Below are 17,782 nucleotides of genomic sequence, written 5' to 3' on the forward strand. Positions count from 1 at the left end.
GTTAGTAACCAAACCAAAACTGCGTAATAGTCGTGACATCCAAATTAGCCTGATTACTGGGGTCTATTGTTATCAGTCCATAAATAACTTAAATTAATACTTACTATGCAAAAATGAAAGCCGTAGCCATTGAAACAACAAAGTATAACGTTTAAACCCACTCCTGTAAAATTTGATCACGTGAAGATACGCGCCAATGCTACCGCGCCTTTGCACTATCCCTACGACGATATGCGATTCGAAATCCGGAATAAATAATTATATTTCCAATGTATTGCTTTTATATTAATTTGTTTTGGTACAATTTTCAGCCTTTGCAATAAAACTGTAACTTTGGATGTAAATTTGAACTTGTTTCTGGCGCTTTTTTATTACATTTTTGTTATTGTCTCATGACTTTGTCTTGTGGTGGTCTATACCCTGCCTACTATTGTAAATATATCATCCAAATTACTATTACAAATGCGAAAGTAACTGGCTGTTACGTTTACACGCCTAATTCTCTGAAACAAAGGACAATGGCAAACTCCCATGTAAATTTTTGTTGACATGTTTTGTATGCGTCTGTTTATGAGACATATGTGAAAATATAGAGTTGAAATTCCTGAACAAATTTTGTTTTGTCAGAAATTAAAAATATTCCTATTTGAAGTTTTGGAGGTTATGTGTTACGTAATTGAATAAAATATATTCCGTGTATTATATCAAAATAAACTACAGAAGCCTTAAACAGAGTTAATAGAAGCAGAATGGTGCCGTGGCGTTTGTGACGTGACGAAAGTTCATAGGAAATTATTTTGTATACTGGTATGGTAAGAAGTTAAGCCATAACAAAAAAACTGAGTGTATTAATAACATACCACAGACTATCGCACTGGTAACTCGGACACAAATTATTTTGTTTTTGTGGAACGTGCCATCGATCCCTGATTTTGGGAACTTTTTTGTCAGTTTTACCATTTTCCAGCTTGGCATTTTTTATCAAATTTATTTTTTGTAATGAAATAGTTAATCTTTTATTAGCTTCTTACAAATCGATCGAATCAGTACATTTGATATTACCTGAACTAACTGTGGATCATATCAATATGTAGGTACTGAAATTCCTTTTTGGCGGCTAGATGTCGCTCAATATTAAGAAACTGTTAGTTGTAGATATCAGTCCGGTTACATACTAATTAGTCATTAGAGTTCTTTTTAAATATGATTTTATGTCCAGACTTAGACAGACCGCTATTATAATTTGAAAATCCTAATGGATTTATTTTATTCAAAGACGCTGACGAATTCTTTTAACTATGAATTTGCCATTGTTCTTTGATGAATTAAGCATGGGACCAAAAAGGACATAGGCTATTTTTTGCCACAAAAATAAATCTTAAAGGCGATGAAAGTTGGTGTGAAGAACCAATAATTTATTAAGTAAGTAAGTACAGTAGGCTACTCGAAGTATTTATTCTAAGCAGACAAAGACGCGGGCACCAATTGGTTTTGTAACATTTTTCTATTATTTTTCTTCAGTCTTGTTCACTCATTCCTACGTTGTAATCCCGGTTCACATTCATACAGTGCACTACTTATATACGTATTTATACAACATTACTATTTATTACCTTATCGTGTTTCTTCAATATCTTCCTAAATCCTGTATAATTCAAATTCTGGTAGTTCTGCAGCAGAATTAGGCTCAGATAAAATTCACTAAAGGCCAGTTTTAATTCTTGCACTTTGCGACGCGGTATAGCCTTTTTGCTGTCACCACCTCCTTTTGGCTTCATCGTGTCGAAATTGGATTTCAGCTCGCTTGTTAGCGTTGCGTATTTGCGAGTTGCTTCAGCTAGTTTTTCTATTCAAATAAAAAAGAATTAGAGAATTATACATGTAATTACCTGGCCTCAAACTAGGGTATTCCGTGCGTTATAAATACCATCGACAGCATTTCCCATAATGAAATAAAACACTGTAGCGATTTCTGAATCGCAGAACTAAGCTGTTGCGACAATTTAGCTATTTAGGAGCCTATTATAATTTAGCATCAAAAGTATTATTGAGATTATTTTTGTAAAATGTCTCCATTATGGTAGCTATTATTTATATGGTAATTATTATTTTAACTGCCTCTGTGGCCGAATGGGTACCATGCCGGACTGCCACGCAGAGGTCCCAGGTTCGATTCCCGGGCCGATAGAAATATTTGTACGGCCTACATTTATTTCTCTCGTGAGTTTGGGTGTAATTTGTGGTTGTCTATGTATGTGTCCATGGCACCCGCGAGACAAGGTTTCGCTGTTGTTGAGTGTGCGTTATTATTATTGTTATTATTAACTTGTATTCAAATTGTATTACTAATTTTAATTCTTGTATTAAAATTGTATTATTAATTTTAATTTTAGTTTATAAGACTTATCGTTTGTTATAATACCCTTATTGGGTGCACGTAACATTTTAAATGTAAAGTGTCTAACAATGCAAATGAATAAATAAAAAAATAATTAAAAAAAATAGCTCAGTTGGTTAGAGCGGCGCCTCGATACAGCGTGGTCAGGGTTTAAAGTCTCATCGGGTCGAAGAAATGTTTCAGTGTTCGATGTTTGTATTAATAATCTTAGCATCAAAAGTTATACCTAAAACTACAACTGTACAATATTTAAGCTGTACTATTTTTAACTACGCTTTTTTTAAACAGCTGCTCCAATTACCTGGCGCCATACTATGGTATTCCCCGTACCATGAGTACCAGAGCAACGAAATTCAATGCAAGTCACTACCCAGAACACCCAAACCAGAAGCAATTTAAAATACTTCATTTCCAAATTGGTCCCACTAGGAATCGAACCCGGGACCCTCTCATCTAGTACTCACGGTGCAAACCGTTGCTTCAACGAAATCGTTAAAATGATTAATACATCAAAATGACAATTTATAATTTAAAAACTTTATCCAAAATACTGTACAGGGTCAAAAGCACGTCAAACTTGACACTTAAAACTAAAATTCAATTCTATGCCGCTTACGATAAAAACGGTCCAAAGTCCAAAGTGTCAAGCTTGGCGTGCTCATGACTGTACCCTAATAATATCTTTAAAACCCCCTTTTTTTAAAAGAGGTTATGTGCTTAAATACACATAATACTTGCTTGTGTACGGGATTTACATCTAATGTACTTCATATCTGCAAGAAGACCTCTAGGGCTAGCACGACAGGGCGCGACTTGAGCGAGAGCGACATAATAAATAACAGAGATCTTGCTAGGTATGTGATCTCCTTATGGAGCCCTACTACGAATATCATCACTACAATACATTCAACAAAGACTCCAATAATGCAGCCACAATAATTTTAAAGGGTTTTGTATTACGTTGTTTTTTTTCAAGCGTATTCGCTGGAAACCGTTGCTCACCTGAGTAAAAAGTATTAATTTTTTTCAGCTCTTGGTCGCAATAAAGGAAGAAGGTTTCGTCAAAGTTAGCAAAGTGTCTTGACAATATCTCTGGCTCCACATTCTCTGCTGATGGAGCTTCTTCTACTGTAGTATATAGCATGGCTTTCATCTCCTGTTACAAAAAAAACATATTTAAATAAAATAGGTCATAAATACTAATGTCCAATTCCACAAACAACCATTATATTTAATGCTCTAACAAGTACGGGATCTCTATTATAACGAAACTCTATTAAATACAGAATTGCTTTAATAAAGTAAAGGACAGTATTATAGTCTATGATTTATTAAATTTAAATATATTTTAAGACGTGCGGTTGGTGGTAAGCGAAACGCCTGTCCATAGCAGCTGCAGTGGCACAAAAGAGCTTTGAACCGTAAAGATGTAGGGGCACTGCCACTGCGCCTGTCACCCTGAGACATAAGCAAACAAGTCCCATGTAACAGTAAATTCACTAGCACCCTTACCCTTCAAGACTATTATAGATAGATTTTTCATGGTATCAAGTGACGAACAAGTCTAGCTGTCACCAGGTGATAAAAGACTCGCCTATCCATGACAGTTGCAGTGCCACTCAGTGTTTTAAACCGTTAAGATCTGAGGGGCACTGCCACTGCGCCTGTCACCCTGAGACATGTTGATAAGTCCCATGTGCCTGTAATTTCACCAGCATTTATACCCTTCAAAACTGAAAGCGAGTAATGCTCACATTACTGCTTGGCGGCAGAAATTGGTAAGGTGGTAGTACTACCCTGGACGAACTATTTCACAAGGAGTTCTACTACTTCTGTTATATCAGATTATAGTGCAATATATTTCTTGTTTTTATCAAATCCTAAAACATTAATAGCTAGTTAGCGCACCGCCAAAAAATGTCTGTTTAAGGCTGTTGGTAGCACTAGTCTGAAGTAAAAAAATACACTGTAGGGTTCCAACCATGCAGTGATTGAGATTAGAAGTTAGTGAAACAACGCAAAGAGGAAAAAAGCCAAGGCTACTGCTATTAAATAATAATAAATTAGTTAATGATTGAGCATTTTCACCAAAGTTATACCAGTTTAAAAACTTCTTAACACATTTATGATTTATAGATTTTTTCATTTAGATAGCATTTTATGTTAAAGTGTAAAAAACATACAAAAATTAATAATTTCCATTTGGATTCCGGTCCGGTTTGCAACAAAAAATGGCGACAGTAAGCAACTATTAACTACATAATATAATTATATACACATAATATAAGAGGTGCTCGAAGGGATGTCATAGAGGGTAACAGTGGTCAACTGCCTGTGTCAAAAAAATTCATACTTGGCGAATTCTTAAAATGACGGTCGAAGAAAAATGTGCTTAGATCCGGCTGAAAATTGGCATGTGGAGCTCTTTGGGAGTCCTTAATCATAAATAGGGGTTAAAAGTTTTTTTCGCCATTTTATAATGTGGCTGCCATACAAGCATTCAAATTTTCGTTAAAAATGGCTTCCGAAAAAGACTTGCTTTGATTCAGCTGCAAATTGGCATGTGGAGGCCTTTAGAAGTGCCTGATAAAAATTTATGACCAGAATTGGATTTTCGTCATTTTCAAAAATGCCCGCCATACAAGCGTTCATTAGTGGCAAATAAAAATTTGCTCTAACCCGACTGAAAATCGGCATGGGTCTCTACCGGTGTTTCACAATAATTTACAGTGAAAATTTATATTTCGCCATTTTTCAACATGGCCGTCATATAAGTGTTTTTTGGCGGCAGATAAAAAAATTATCTTACTCCGACTGAAAATCGGCATATGGGGACTTTATGGGTGTTTGATAATAATCTGTGGTGTTATAATTTCAGGTAAAAATTTAGTTTCAGCTGTTTTTCGATGTCATTCGTGTTCTTTTTTTTATGTAAATGGCTGTTGAAAAACTTGCTTTACTCGGGCTGAAAATTGGCACGAAAAGATTTAGATCTAAGATTGTCTGATAATAATTTGTGGTCAAAATATATTTTTCCAATTTTTAAATATGGCCATCATTAAAGAGCTATTTAATTTTTGTTTAAAGTACCGAGGCTGCAGGCCGAGGTCCAGCGGAGGACGAAGCCCAAAGCGTCCGCGCGCCAGCGTACGTAGGTAGCATACGGAGTCTCCATTGCGAGTACAAGATCTCACAATTGTTAAAAATGTTAGGCATACTTCCCGATGTAGTGAAATTTGTTAGATTATAATGAGTTAGATTATTTTTCTTGGAAGCTATGCCAAAGAGAAGTATTTAGGGGGAAAAATGCCAGACAATCACACCAAATTTCTGGTCTCAAATTAGGGAATTTCCTGTACTATGAATTCCAGAATAACGATAACTCTGAGGGCAATACCCCGAATACCGAGACCAGAACTAACTTAGAAATGTTTGTTTCCTAAATTGGCCCAAATCGGGAACCTCCTCATCAAGCGCTCATAGTACTAACCGCTGTGCCACCAAAAGCTTAAGATTACGGAGTGTGCCCGTTTTTATATGTGGGAACTCATCATCAGAATTCGATTATTTATTTAATTTTCTAAGTGATTGTTTGTCTGTCAGTTTTCCGACAAGAAGTTAAATAAATAAATAAATAGTAATCTGAACGTGACCACGCGTCGAAGGCAGAGTCCGACCCCACCGTACGTGGGGTACAGCAGTCGTAATTATCGTAACCCAGAAAGTTATCATCATGAAGATATGACTGACACTGACACACCTAATAGTCAGAAGGTTTATTTGATGGAATTGGTCTGTGTTTGCACAGCGGAATACAGCAGTGATGCTTTTGTTGAAATGTTGAAATAATAATATTGTGCCAAACAACCCCATCTGGTCTCAAGCTAGAGAATTCTCTAGACTACGAGTATCAGAGCAACGAAGTTCACCCTAAGACACTACCTAGAAAACCCAGACCAGACCTGATTTATATTTCAAAAGTTCATTGCCCAATTTGGTGGTATCAGTGGTGGAATCTGGGACACACATCCAATGCCCACAGTGCAAATATTAGGCCACTGAGGTCGTCATATTATCTGGCTTTATTTTCTAACATTTTTTAAATTATTAATTATAATATTAACGGTTTTATTTATTTGTTGCTTAAGATTGAATACTTCATATTTGATTTTTAAGGAGAAAGATAAAGGTGTGGTGTAAAAGACAGTTAAATAATTTTTTTTGTAGTTATCATTTTAATTACTTAAACTATATCTCTATTAAATGCTACATTACTTTAATATTAAATTTGAACAAGAGCTTTACAAGTTTTGCTTTAAAAAAAATTGTAAAAACAATATTTATCAAAACATAATTGAGATTTTCCCTATAAGGAAGGAAAAAAGTCTCAACTGGTTGTAAATATTTTGTAATGATAAATGTGTAGATGTTTGTTTCAATCATGTGTATAAACAAATATTGCAGTACAAAGTACAATAAGTTTGTAACATGCCAACTTGTTGTTATAGTGCGCGCGGAACTAGCTGGCCGCGCCTTAGGTAGGGACAGGGGTGAGGGGGCGGGTTGCTTGCTGCTCGCAACGCACATGAGATTAGACAGTGACGACCAATCTCGAGATATCGTGAACAATAATTGTTCAGTTATTGAAAAGAAAAAATTAAAGCCAATTGAACTTTTACAAGTTTATATTATACCTATCTAATTAATTGCAATGTACAGTCGGCAGCACATCAGGCCGCCACAAACTGTCAGATTTCCTCAATTGATTTTCAACTTAAAGTCCAGGGAATAGAGTATAAAATTGATTGGATAAATTTGACATTTATGTATTGATGGACTTGCTGTTGTCCGTACATTGCAATTAAAAGTAAAATAAACCAAAAACAAATTAAATGAAATTCTTCCGACATATTTGAATCATTTATGAAATTATTATTAATTAATTAGTGTAACTAACACGACTTTGTATTTATAGATATGAAATTACTCTGACATATTATCCTCTGAATCACTTGATTCTGAATTGTCTGAACTTGAGTCAGAATCATCTTGTAAGTTTATAATGAATTCGTCCATCACAGTATCATATCTCATATCATGATTCCAGTATTCTTGTTCGTTTTTTTGTACGTGGTCGTCGCATTTTTGCCATTGTTCGGCAGAAAATTCAGAAAATAGTCTTGTTAGTATTGTAATTTTCTCGTCCAATGTAGCATTAATGTGATCTCTGGCCAGGCAATTTTTTATATTTGCCCACACAAGCTCGATTGGGTTGAGATCTGGATGATATGGAGGTAGTCTTAGAACAGTATGACCTGCACCTTTCAGAAGTTCATCAATCGTGTATATTTTTTCTGATTGGGTCGTATTAATCAAGCCCAAGAGTTCAGCTTTGACCATCGTGGGAGAAAAGGGCACGTTATGATTTTGCAACCAATTCTGCATATTAATTTTCATACAGGACATAGTCGGTTTCTTCTCAACTTGCACACAGTGGTAAGCTGCATTGTCCATAACTATGACTGAGTTAGGTGGAAGTTTAGGTATTAACTTTCGATCAACCCAGTTGTAAAAATTTGTAGAGTTCATGTCTCCATGATAGTCTCCTGTTTTTGAATCTGATTTAAAAATTAGCAGAGCATCGTCAACTAACCCGTTCCGACTACCAGCGTGAACTATTATTAAACGCCTTCCTTTGCCTATATCTGCATAAACACCAGGCTCCGACGAAGATTGCCAACATTTTTGGACATTATGACTTTGGTTAACGTAAGTTTCGTCCAAAAAGAATATATTTCGTTTGTCTTCTCTGAATTTTCTTATGGCCCTCAAACATTTCACTCGCCATTCAACAATGTTTGGTCTCTCTAATAAAAGGGATCTCTTCGATTTACATTTTTTAAATGAATATCCCAGTTTGTGCAAAAGTTCTCTTAAATAAGTTAATCCGCAATCTAAAATATTATCCTCTTTTAACACAGCATTTAGTTTTCGTAGACTTGGATTTGTTTTCTGTACCGTATAAAACTGATTTATTTTTCTTCTTATCACTCCTAAATCAAAATCATCAACTTGTATTTTCTTTTTTATCTCTTTTGGCCTTCGTGGAGAACTAAATTTTGCTTCCCCTGTATTTTGCAAGGATGTTTTACTTTGAGCAATCACTCTCCTTACACTTCGTTCTGATATCCCGGTTGCTTCTGCCACTAATTTATGAATATTCGCATCAGTTTTATATTCTAAACTATTGACATCGGCTTTCCGTTTTTTAAAAAACGTATGCACTTTAAATATTATTTCCTTAGATTGTCTTTTTATCGGCGGACTCATCTTGACATTGCAATCTCTTGTGCGTTTTGTCTAAACTAGCCAGAACTGTCAACGTGTGTTGCCGCCGCGAAGTCCGGCGCCGAACTGAGTATTCTGAGTAATGACATCAAGTGCCCCCGCCTCCCCGTCCCACCGCTCACATACCTAAGGCGCGGCCAGCTAGTTCCGCGCGCACTATAGTCAGGTGTATTATAAGATTTACAGTAAATATATTCTTTTTTTGCATCACAAAATCAAATGTGTAACAAAACAAGACAAAAAATGGTCAATAATTACGTTGACAGGTGTATGTGTTTTCAATAATTAATGAACGTTTATGAACGTTTATGAAGTTCATTGCAAAAGCAATGTACTTCATAAACTTTGTAGCTGAGTCATAAACACTTTTATTGTTATTAAATTTTTTTAAATTTACATTAATTAGAGCAAATAATACACCTGTTTCAATCAACATTACATCTCATTGGTGGGCACAGGTTAGTACCTGTGCCCACCAACACCAAAACAAAGCTTTCGTTTTTCAGCTCCCTGCTTAGTAGCAGGGAGCTGAAAAACGAAAGCTTTGTTTTTCTCAGTAGAAAAACAAAGACAGCAATGCTGCTTTGTTTTAGTACAAGTACAAGTATATGGTTTTTTATTTTTATAATAACAAGTGACAGGACAAACAAGTTGTGCGCCTGATGGTAAGCTACATGCCTGTCCATAACAGTTGCAGTGCCATTCAGAGCTTAAAATCGCAAAAATATGAGGGGCACTGCCACTGTTTCCGTCACTCTGAGACATAAGTTAACAAGTCCATGTAATTTTGGCATCTTCCTTCGTGGCCCAACAGTTTGTAATATGCGTGTTAGATGTGAAGGTTATGGGTTAGATTCACAATAGGACCAATTTGGGAAATGAACTTTTCTAAATGGCCTACATTTATTTTTCTCGTGTAATTTGTGGTTGTCTATGTGTATGTCCATGGCACCCGCGATACAGGGTTTCTCTAGTGTGGGGCTATGATTTGTGTGAGTGTGTATGTGTGTTGGCACATTAGTCAAAGTCAAATAATTATTTATTCCATAGGTAAAATTTTTACACTTGAAAACAAGTAAAGGCTTGAAAACAACAAGCAAGAAACTCTAGGGATTGCTCTTTTCAAATAAACTTAAATGCTGTAGAATACATATTGGTATTTGTGTGGAATCTAGACTCATGTTGTCTTTCCATACATCTTTATCTAACTTGTAGCCAACAATTTTGTAATATGACTTTTCAATTAAAATACTTTTAATGTAAGTTTTAAACTTAGGAAATGGCAATCTTAATACATGCTCCAGAATCGTATTGTAAAAACAAATACAGTTCCCCATAAAAGGAATGTTTACCTTTGTTAAACGAAATTGTGGTAGGTACCCTGAATTTGGACTTAGATCAAAGATTAATGTTATAGATATCTTTCTTAATGAAATTAGGTATATTTTTACAGGCATACAAAATATTTGAGTAAATAAATGTACTGTGATGCCACAGTCATGATACCGGTCCTCTTAAACTTTTCTCTGAGAAGTCCCAAGAATCCCAAAAATTAATTTCCAATTTAAAACGTAATTTGTATATACTTCCATTTAATACAACAAACAGAACATAAGAAAAAACAAGACAAGTATAGGATACTACAGACAGCCAGTTTATATTTTATTGTTGCTTCAGTTTCTTTTGACAAGCATTCACAATGCAATAACATAACAATAGTAAAATCATTCATATGGCCAATTTGTTAAATATGTATTATTATGGCTTTTTCACATAAATGCATATAATAATGAGTGCATTGTTTCATTTATGTGATCACAGACTACTCATGAAATCATACTTATGTTTTATTTATTGTCTAGCAGGTAGGTAAAGAAAAGATAAAATGAATGAAGGAATGAAAACTTGAGATCAAACACATAATTTAAGAGACAATCACCATACGTGTGTACGTATTTACATGCAAATTATTAGCGGGGTTTTTCTGATAGTCTAATGAGACAATAAGATAAAACTCGATGGGTTTTATGAAAATTGTAAAAATAATTTTACCTCATAATTTATATATTGTTTTCGCCATTCAGGCGTTATATGCGCACTTAAATGCTCCGCGAACTTCATCTTGAGGCAGCTACAAGCACAACCTTATCACAAGAATCTTTGTAAAACACTAAATTGCACTTGAAACTTCTTCGACTACCAACTATGGTACATACAAATTTACTTAACGATAAATTGCCATAGTGACCTCATTATACACAACTAATGCCTAACAAAATATTGGAATGATAACAAATTAACTAGAAAAGGATTAACGGATTTATCCCTATTGAATTTTGTACAAAGTACATACAAATAAAAAATATTTTCAACAGGACAACCTCAGGTGACAAATTACAAAGTGTTCTCATAGTCTTGACGTATGTAATGTAGGTAGGTCAAGAGCATTTAAAAAGAGAAAAGTTACATGCATGTCACAGAAAGGCAAAAGAGATAGCAACTGTTGTCGTTAAGAAAATGGACTACTGGAACGTACGTTGTCATACATTGACGTATTTGTTTTCCTCTAAAAATTTAAGACTATCGTTTATAAACAGTGTTGCCAACTTAGCGACTTTGTCGCTAGATTAAGCGACGTTTTGGCATAAAGGAAGTCTTAGGGTCGTATTCCAGAACTGTACTCAATGCTCAAGTGAGAACTTGAGTATTGCAGTGAGCACTGAATATCATACTCAAGTCCTTGTCATTAGGGTCGTATTTCCAGTGTTTGAAATCATACTCAAATCTGCTCAAGTCCTGACTTGAGCATTGAGTAGAATTCTGGAATACGACCCTAAGATTTAATAGTCTAAGCTATTTAGCGACAACAAAAATTTAGGGACTTTTTGGTGCCTTTTTAATTAGTTAGGTTTCGTCCATTTAATATGATTTCATCTTAACTTATTTATACTACTCAATGGTGGGATTATATTGGTCTTTGAGTTGGAAACTACGTCCGGACATTGTCGCAGGACACTGCGGCTGACATCTCCGTTGCTAGTCCGGATAACTAGTAGAGAATAAGTTAGATATCCTCCAGTCTATTCAGTTGCGTAGAAAGTAATGGGAAGTGGAGAGATTTCGGTGTCGGGAAGTAACAGTTGCCTACCTACACCTATAGCTCCGTCGTCAGGGAGGAGAGTTGGTAGTTGAATTTAAGCGGTGGCAACCGTTAGTTGTGCAATGCAGAACGAAAAGTCGGCGTGCCCGCAGCCTCGGGGTCGCTCACCCAAGGCGCTAGCCCTTTGAGCACCGGATGAAGTCCGTGATAACTTTCTGTGACAACCATGAACGGGCTTCACTGGGTTCTGGGGCCTTACCATGAACTCTTATTACAGTTCAATATAGGTTCGTAACGACAAAAAAGCGGGATGGTGATATACACGTCATGTAGCGCTATCTCACAATGATTCATTTTAGGTCCTGAACTGAATCTTAATAAGAATTCGTGGTAAGGCCCCAGGGTCTGAACTTTTAACTTCCCTGTGCGAGCTTGCTTGCCCAGGTTCCCGTCTAACTACTCGTTAGATTATTTTTTTTCCGTCCTCTAAGAACTAATCAAGAGGTTGACGGAAAGATGCACTGTAATCAAGAGTTCAGTTGAAAAATATGGGCCATCTTTTATCTGTGCTATGACCATAAGGTTCTTGCCAATGAAATAAACCTTGTGGTGAGTAACATAAGAGTAGATTTTTTCATATCGAGTGGAATTATAGTTTTTGCGACTTTCAAGCCTTCTGGCTAGCGACATTTGCTTTAGTCTGACTGCCACGCAGAGGTCCCCGGGTTCGATTCCCGGGCCGGGAGAAATATTTGTATGGCCTACATTTATTTCTCTCGTGAGTTTGGGTGTAATTTGTGGTTGTCTATGTGTGTGTCCATGGCACCCGCGACACAGGGTTTCCCTAGTGCGGGGCTATGTTGAGTGTGTGCGTTATTATATTAAAAAAAAAGTCTAGTTGGCAACACTGTTTATAAATTAAAACATTTTTTTTAATAATTCGGACATCCAAAATAAACTACTTTTTACTTTACTGTAGGAATGGGTAATATAGTTTTTTCTGAATATCATATCGAAACTATACATCAATATTCGAACTCGGATTTCGAAACTATATATTTTCTGAAACTATATATTCATGGATACAGGCCGGGTGCGCGCTGCGTTGATACATTACTGATATTCGAAATAAGATTTCGAAACTATATATTATTGGATATAGTTTTACAAGAGCAATGCGGGCCAATGTTAGTATACAGTTTCGAAGACGCACAAAAAAATGGTTTCGCGTTGATATCCACTCAGTGAATATCTGATATGAAGCAATATCGGTATATAGTTAGTTAGGAAAATATATGATTTCGTATTGGTATCCACTCGGTAATCGCTCAGCTTGATTCGGCATCGCTATAAAATACGCGATGCAGAGCAATATCGATATATAGTTTCTAAGATACACGATATCGGATATTCACACACAATATATAGTTTCAATAATTATATACGATTTGTAACGTCCATTCCCTTTACTGGTTGTATCGCCTACAAAACATCGCCAAAAGTAGTTTCTAGTATCGACACGCCACACAAAACAGTGCAGGTCACAGACATACATGAATACATCGCCTCGTCATCATGGCAAAAGCTATCGAATACTTTTTTCAATTGGTAAATTAATTTTTCAGTCTTGGATTGTAAGTGAAACAACAATTTTACTAAAATACCATTTATTTCCTAACGAACACTATTTCTTTTTATCTTTGTTATCAACTGCAGGGAAAATATCCTGATTAATATTTTCTGGTATAACTCTGGCAACCTTTCTGGGTTCCTTTACGAGGCTCTTGGGGCATTGCATTTCTGACCAGTTTATTGGTACCATGGTGACTCCTTGGGGCGAACCTTCAGCAGTAGCTATTACAACTCCTAGTTCATTTTCTGCTGTTGATATGTGGTACCAGTGAATTTCTGTCATTGGTAGCTGGATACTGGTATAAGGAAAACTATCCGGTTTCATGTATAGTGAATACTCAATAATTGGTCAATAGTCTTCATCCTATAGTGAGCTGACTATAAGGTTTTTTAAAAGTTACCACTTAACATCAGGTGGAGTGGAGTCATTTGCCTGTCATGTATAAAAAAAGGTGGATTCCGATTGTATGCAACAATTCGCATCTATACAATGAAAGTGATTCAACACAAAACTTGAACTTTTTTGAAAAACGCACAATGAATTTTGTAGAAGTGACATTTTCACAGCCTTGTTAGCCCTAGAAAATAATGATGAAACATTCAGCTACATGTATCCTCCTAAAAATTATTTATGATCATTTTAATATTTAGTCATTTAAAAATTTCATTTCCAAGAACTAGTCGCTTTAAGATCACTTTATTTTATTGATTTTTTTCTCTTTCATTTTCACCATGATCTTGGCTCTTATTTTAATTCAAATCGGAATCGATCCGATCGGGTAGATAACCGCAATATTATACGCCTCGACTCGGAAAAGACGCAGGGGGTCTACTCTACTAATTGTTTCGGACGGATGTCAGACGGAGATCGAGAGTAGACGCCCAGTTTCCGATCAGGAGAGGTAATTAAAATCAAGCTGATCCATCCATGTTAACCTCATTAAGAAAAAGTCGTTTTAAATGCGAGGCCTACAAGTAATAAAGTAAGTTACGTTTGTAAAAAAATAAGGGGCGAAAAAAGAAGGGAACGAAACGGCTTAATTGCAGCCTATGCGGGGGAAAGGATCGCGAACTCAACACACACCAACTGATAATTTAACAATTCAGAACCAAGTGCTCTGATAATAATTCTATACAAGCGGCTTGCTAATAATGCGAGGGTTGTGTGATGTTGAAAAAAATATCGATATCGATCATAATAATGTTTTTATCAGTTACTGTCCAACTAGCGATGCATCAGTAATCAAATAGATTAAACAAAATGATAAAATATTAGAATCCCCACATTTTCCCCCGATAGCCCCAATCCCCAGTCGTCTGGAAATTCTTTGAAAGTTCACACAATTTGGGGAATTACCCACAAATTGGTAACACTGCCTTTCAGTCACAATAAAGAACAGTGCCCATTTTGGACTCGTTTTTTTTAGACGCGACCAGTTAAAAATGTATATCCAGCAATATAAATTATACGTTATAAAATAAATTATAAATTCATAAAACTTTGAAATAAGCAGGAGAAAATATGATACGATTTTTTAATACGTAAAAAGATATTGTTAAAATTTGTTTTTAACGTAACACGACTGACATTTTAATTTTATTTTAAGCCTCGTTTACTCTTATGATTCCTTGTGCAATGTGACAAATGGATGAAAATATATTAAAAAAAAAGTTGTGTGTGCGTTCACAAATAAACTTAAATGCTAACATCGCATTATTTATATAATTAGAACTAATTTTTTTTTAAAGTGTTTTTTAAAATCGTATCGCTTTTGAACCATTTTTATCTTGTTCGTCTGTTGTAGTAAATCTAAGTATTACTTTTAATGTGTACCCGACTATACTTACTTTAGAATAACATTTAACTCTGTACTACAAATTAACATATATTATTATTGTTCACATTTACATGCATTAACATAACCTCAAAAAGAAAATGTTCCTTAAATAAACTTTCCCCAGTTATCAAATGGAAATCCAGTATAATAATTAGAAACTATATTGAAATACTAATGGAACCCTGTATCTGCGATTGATGGTCGTCAACTTTTTTTAGCTTCTCCAGGACTGTATAGAATTTGAACATTGTTCTTTCAGTGTGCTCTGTCAGTAAAGCATTCTTGATAATTAAATTTTCATGCATATTCAAATATGGTGTACAGGATTTGCTTTTAAATTTTTTTTGAATTGATATTCTATTATTTTTTGTGAAATTACTCCACTAGTTTGTTATAAATTATTAATACAAAGATCGAATACTTAGAAAATTTTTTTTCGATCCGGCCGGATTCGAACCGACGTCTTCTAGTAACCGTGCCAGACGCTATATCAACGAAGCCACGGAACGAACCAGCGGACCTCGCGAATTTTTTCTATGTGCTTGTTGTCAGTGCTGCTAGACTTATGAAGTTAATTCGCAAATTTATGTATGTTAAGTAGCCGATATTCGCCCAAGCCATAAAATCCCTAAAAATTAAGATAAACAATTCCCCAGTTTGCTACACAATCTGATCAGGGGGTCTACTCTCGATCTCCGTCCGACATCCGTTCGAAACAATTACTGCCAAATAAGCAATACTTGACCAAATGAAAAGACGCGTGATGCGAATGAAGCTTCATACTGGATACTTGTCTTTGAATTTTGTCGAATATTATTTACTTGACAGTAATTGTTTCAGACGGAGATCGAGAGTAGACCCCCAGATATTAAGTATAAAAAAATTATTTGATTATAGCATATTTTTGGTCTCATACAATTTCAAACTGTAAAATAGAAAAAAAGTAAAGTATATTATATGATGTACAAATGTGAAAAGGATACAACTCTAGCCAGAATAATATCACCAGGTCGAAAGCATTTATAAGGATCTATCCTGTCTCTATCTGTCGGTTTAATATCCTCCTTCTTTAGAATACCCTTATAAGGTCTGGCAAGCACTGATGGGCCAACACAGAGGATGTTGCAGGTCACTTGGCGTGGATTTACTGTCATTACTTTGGCTGTGACTATGTCTCCTGTCTTTGGCAGAATGCTGGGTGTCCTTAGTCCATCAACTGATATTATTGTTGCCTGAAAAAGTGAAGCAATGGACATTTTCCTCTTCCTATTATTAATTTTTTGAGGGTTCACGGATATTGTTTGAACCAACAACATTATTCTTATTTTTTTATACTAAAATTGAAGACATTTTCTTGTCAATTAATGTTCAAATATAAGTATTATTACGTTTTGAGTTGCGTAATTATTTTGTTATTTGTTTATACTGATGTTCAATAAGTAAATAAATAAAAAAAAAATAATTAAATGATCAAATTTCTTTTTTAGGGAACTAGGGAAACAAGAATCAGAAATGGAAATAGAATAGAATAAATTCAAAAAGGCAGATACAATTTACTCTCATTTAGAATAATGAATGATTTGTAGGTATACTTATTTGCAGATGGACAACTTTTGTATGAAAGAGTGAAGGTTTTTAATGTTGCCTCTAGTGGTCCACTAGTATGGTAATGGTAAATCTCCACATGCCTCAGAGGGATGTAACCTTACCAAGTAAAAATTCTCTTCTTTAGTTTATAGTAAACATTACACAAAACAAGGATGATATTTGAAGATTGTGATGCTTAATTTTAAAATCTATTAATAAAAATTACATTTTTAGGTGTTAGGTGATTTTAAGGTGTTTGTCTATTTAAGCTTAATTTCATCAACGGAATGTGGAAAAAAAGTATTTGAACATACTTTCCGTCCATTCCCAAATAATTTAAAGGAGGCAAACCTTGGAATCTTCATCTTCTTCCATCTTCAAGACACCAGCCAAAGAAGCATAAATATAACCTTTCAACTCATACGTTCCTGGTCCAGAGACGAAATCCTTGTTTGATTCACTCAAACGCATGCCAGGAATGCATATTTTACCAATATCTTTTAGCTTTTCTCTAAAATCGGGAGTCATAGTGTGTGATTTTGAGGTTATTTCGTAAATCTTCACAATTGTTAGAATATATACGTAGATCTTTTGTTCTAAAAATACAGTTTTACCCAATTCGCTTATTGCTTTAACTTGAATTAGACTAAAACAAAGAAAAGCGACAAAATAGAAAATTCACTTTGTTTACGTTTACTGAACCTAAAGAAACCACAGAGAAACTAATAATTATTCTTTTTTTTTTAAATACTAGAGATGTCATCTATATAGATGTAAATTCTAAAAATTATAAAAATTTCAAATGCTTATGATAAACAAAAACACAATATCGACAGGATTTTGATACAAAAAATAAAACTTGAACGTGACTCTCATACT

The 17,782-nt window shown here is 35.0% G+C and overlaps 2 protein-coding genes across 2 annotated transcripts in view; both read right to left on the bottom strand.

Annotated features, from left to right (window-relative positions):
* Positions 1-11,126, bottom strand: part of LOC113232433 (xenotropic and polytropic retrovirus receptor 1) — a 30,916-nt gene extending 19,790 nt beyond the window's left edge. Inside the window, exons 1-3 of the mRNA XM_026467158.1 lie at positions 10,799-11,126; positions 3,401-3,554; positions 1,614-1,846 (exon numbers count right to left, since the gene is read on the bottom strand). Of these exons, the coding sequence (XP_026322943.1) occupies positions 1,614-1,846; positions 3,401-3,554; positions 10,799-10,867 (456 nt within the window). The 5' untranslated portion in view covers positions 10,868-11,126. The remainder of the gene's footprint in view (positions 1-1,613; positions 1,847-3,400; positions 3,555-10,798) is intronic.
* A 2,381-nt stretch (positions 11,127-13,507) lies between these two features.
* Positions 13,508-17,566, bottom strand: LOC113232525 (exosome complex component CSL4). The gene is made up of 3 exons (XM_026467285.1): positions 17,255-17,566; positions 16,300-16,548; positions 13,508-13,767 (listed from the first exon to the last, which is right to left on the bottom strand). The coding sequence occupies exons 1-3, from the start codon at positions 17,429-17,431 to the stop codon at positions 13,531-13,533; spliced, it is 663 nt and encodes a 220-aa protein (XP_026323070.1). The 5' UTR covers positions 17,432-17,566; the 3' UTR covers positions 13,508-13,530.
* Between the last annotated feature and the right edge of the window lie 216 nt (positions 17,567-17,782).

Source organism: Hyposmocoma kahamanoa, unplaced genomic scaffold, assembly GCF_003589595.1.
Source record: "Hyposmocoma kahamanoa isolate Upper Pololo Valley unplaced genomic scaffold, ASM358959v1 76, whole genome shotgun sequence".
In the NCBI taxonomy this organism is placed as follows: Eukaryota; Metazoa; Arthropoda; class Insecta; order Lepidoptera; family Cosmopterigidae; genus Hyposmocoma; species Hyposmocoma kahamanoa.

Bases quoted from the DNA above. Each gene is read 5' to 3' on its own strand.
- LOC113232525 (XM_026467285.1), bottom strand. From the start codon at position 17,431: ATGACTCCCGATTTTAGAGAAAAGCTAAAAGATATTGGTAAAATATGC. The intron at 16,549-17,254 runs GTTTGCCTCCTT...TCACTTTTTCAG, and splicing joins AAGAAGATGAAGATTCCAAG to GCAACAATAATATCAGTTGA. The intron at 13,768-16,299 runs GTATCCTTTTCA...ACCAGTATCCAG, and splicing joins ATATTATTCTGGCTAGAGTT to CTACCAATGACAGAAATTCA.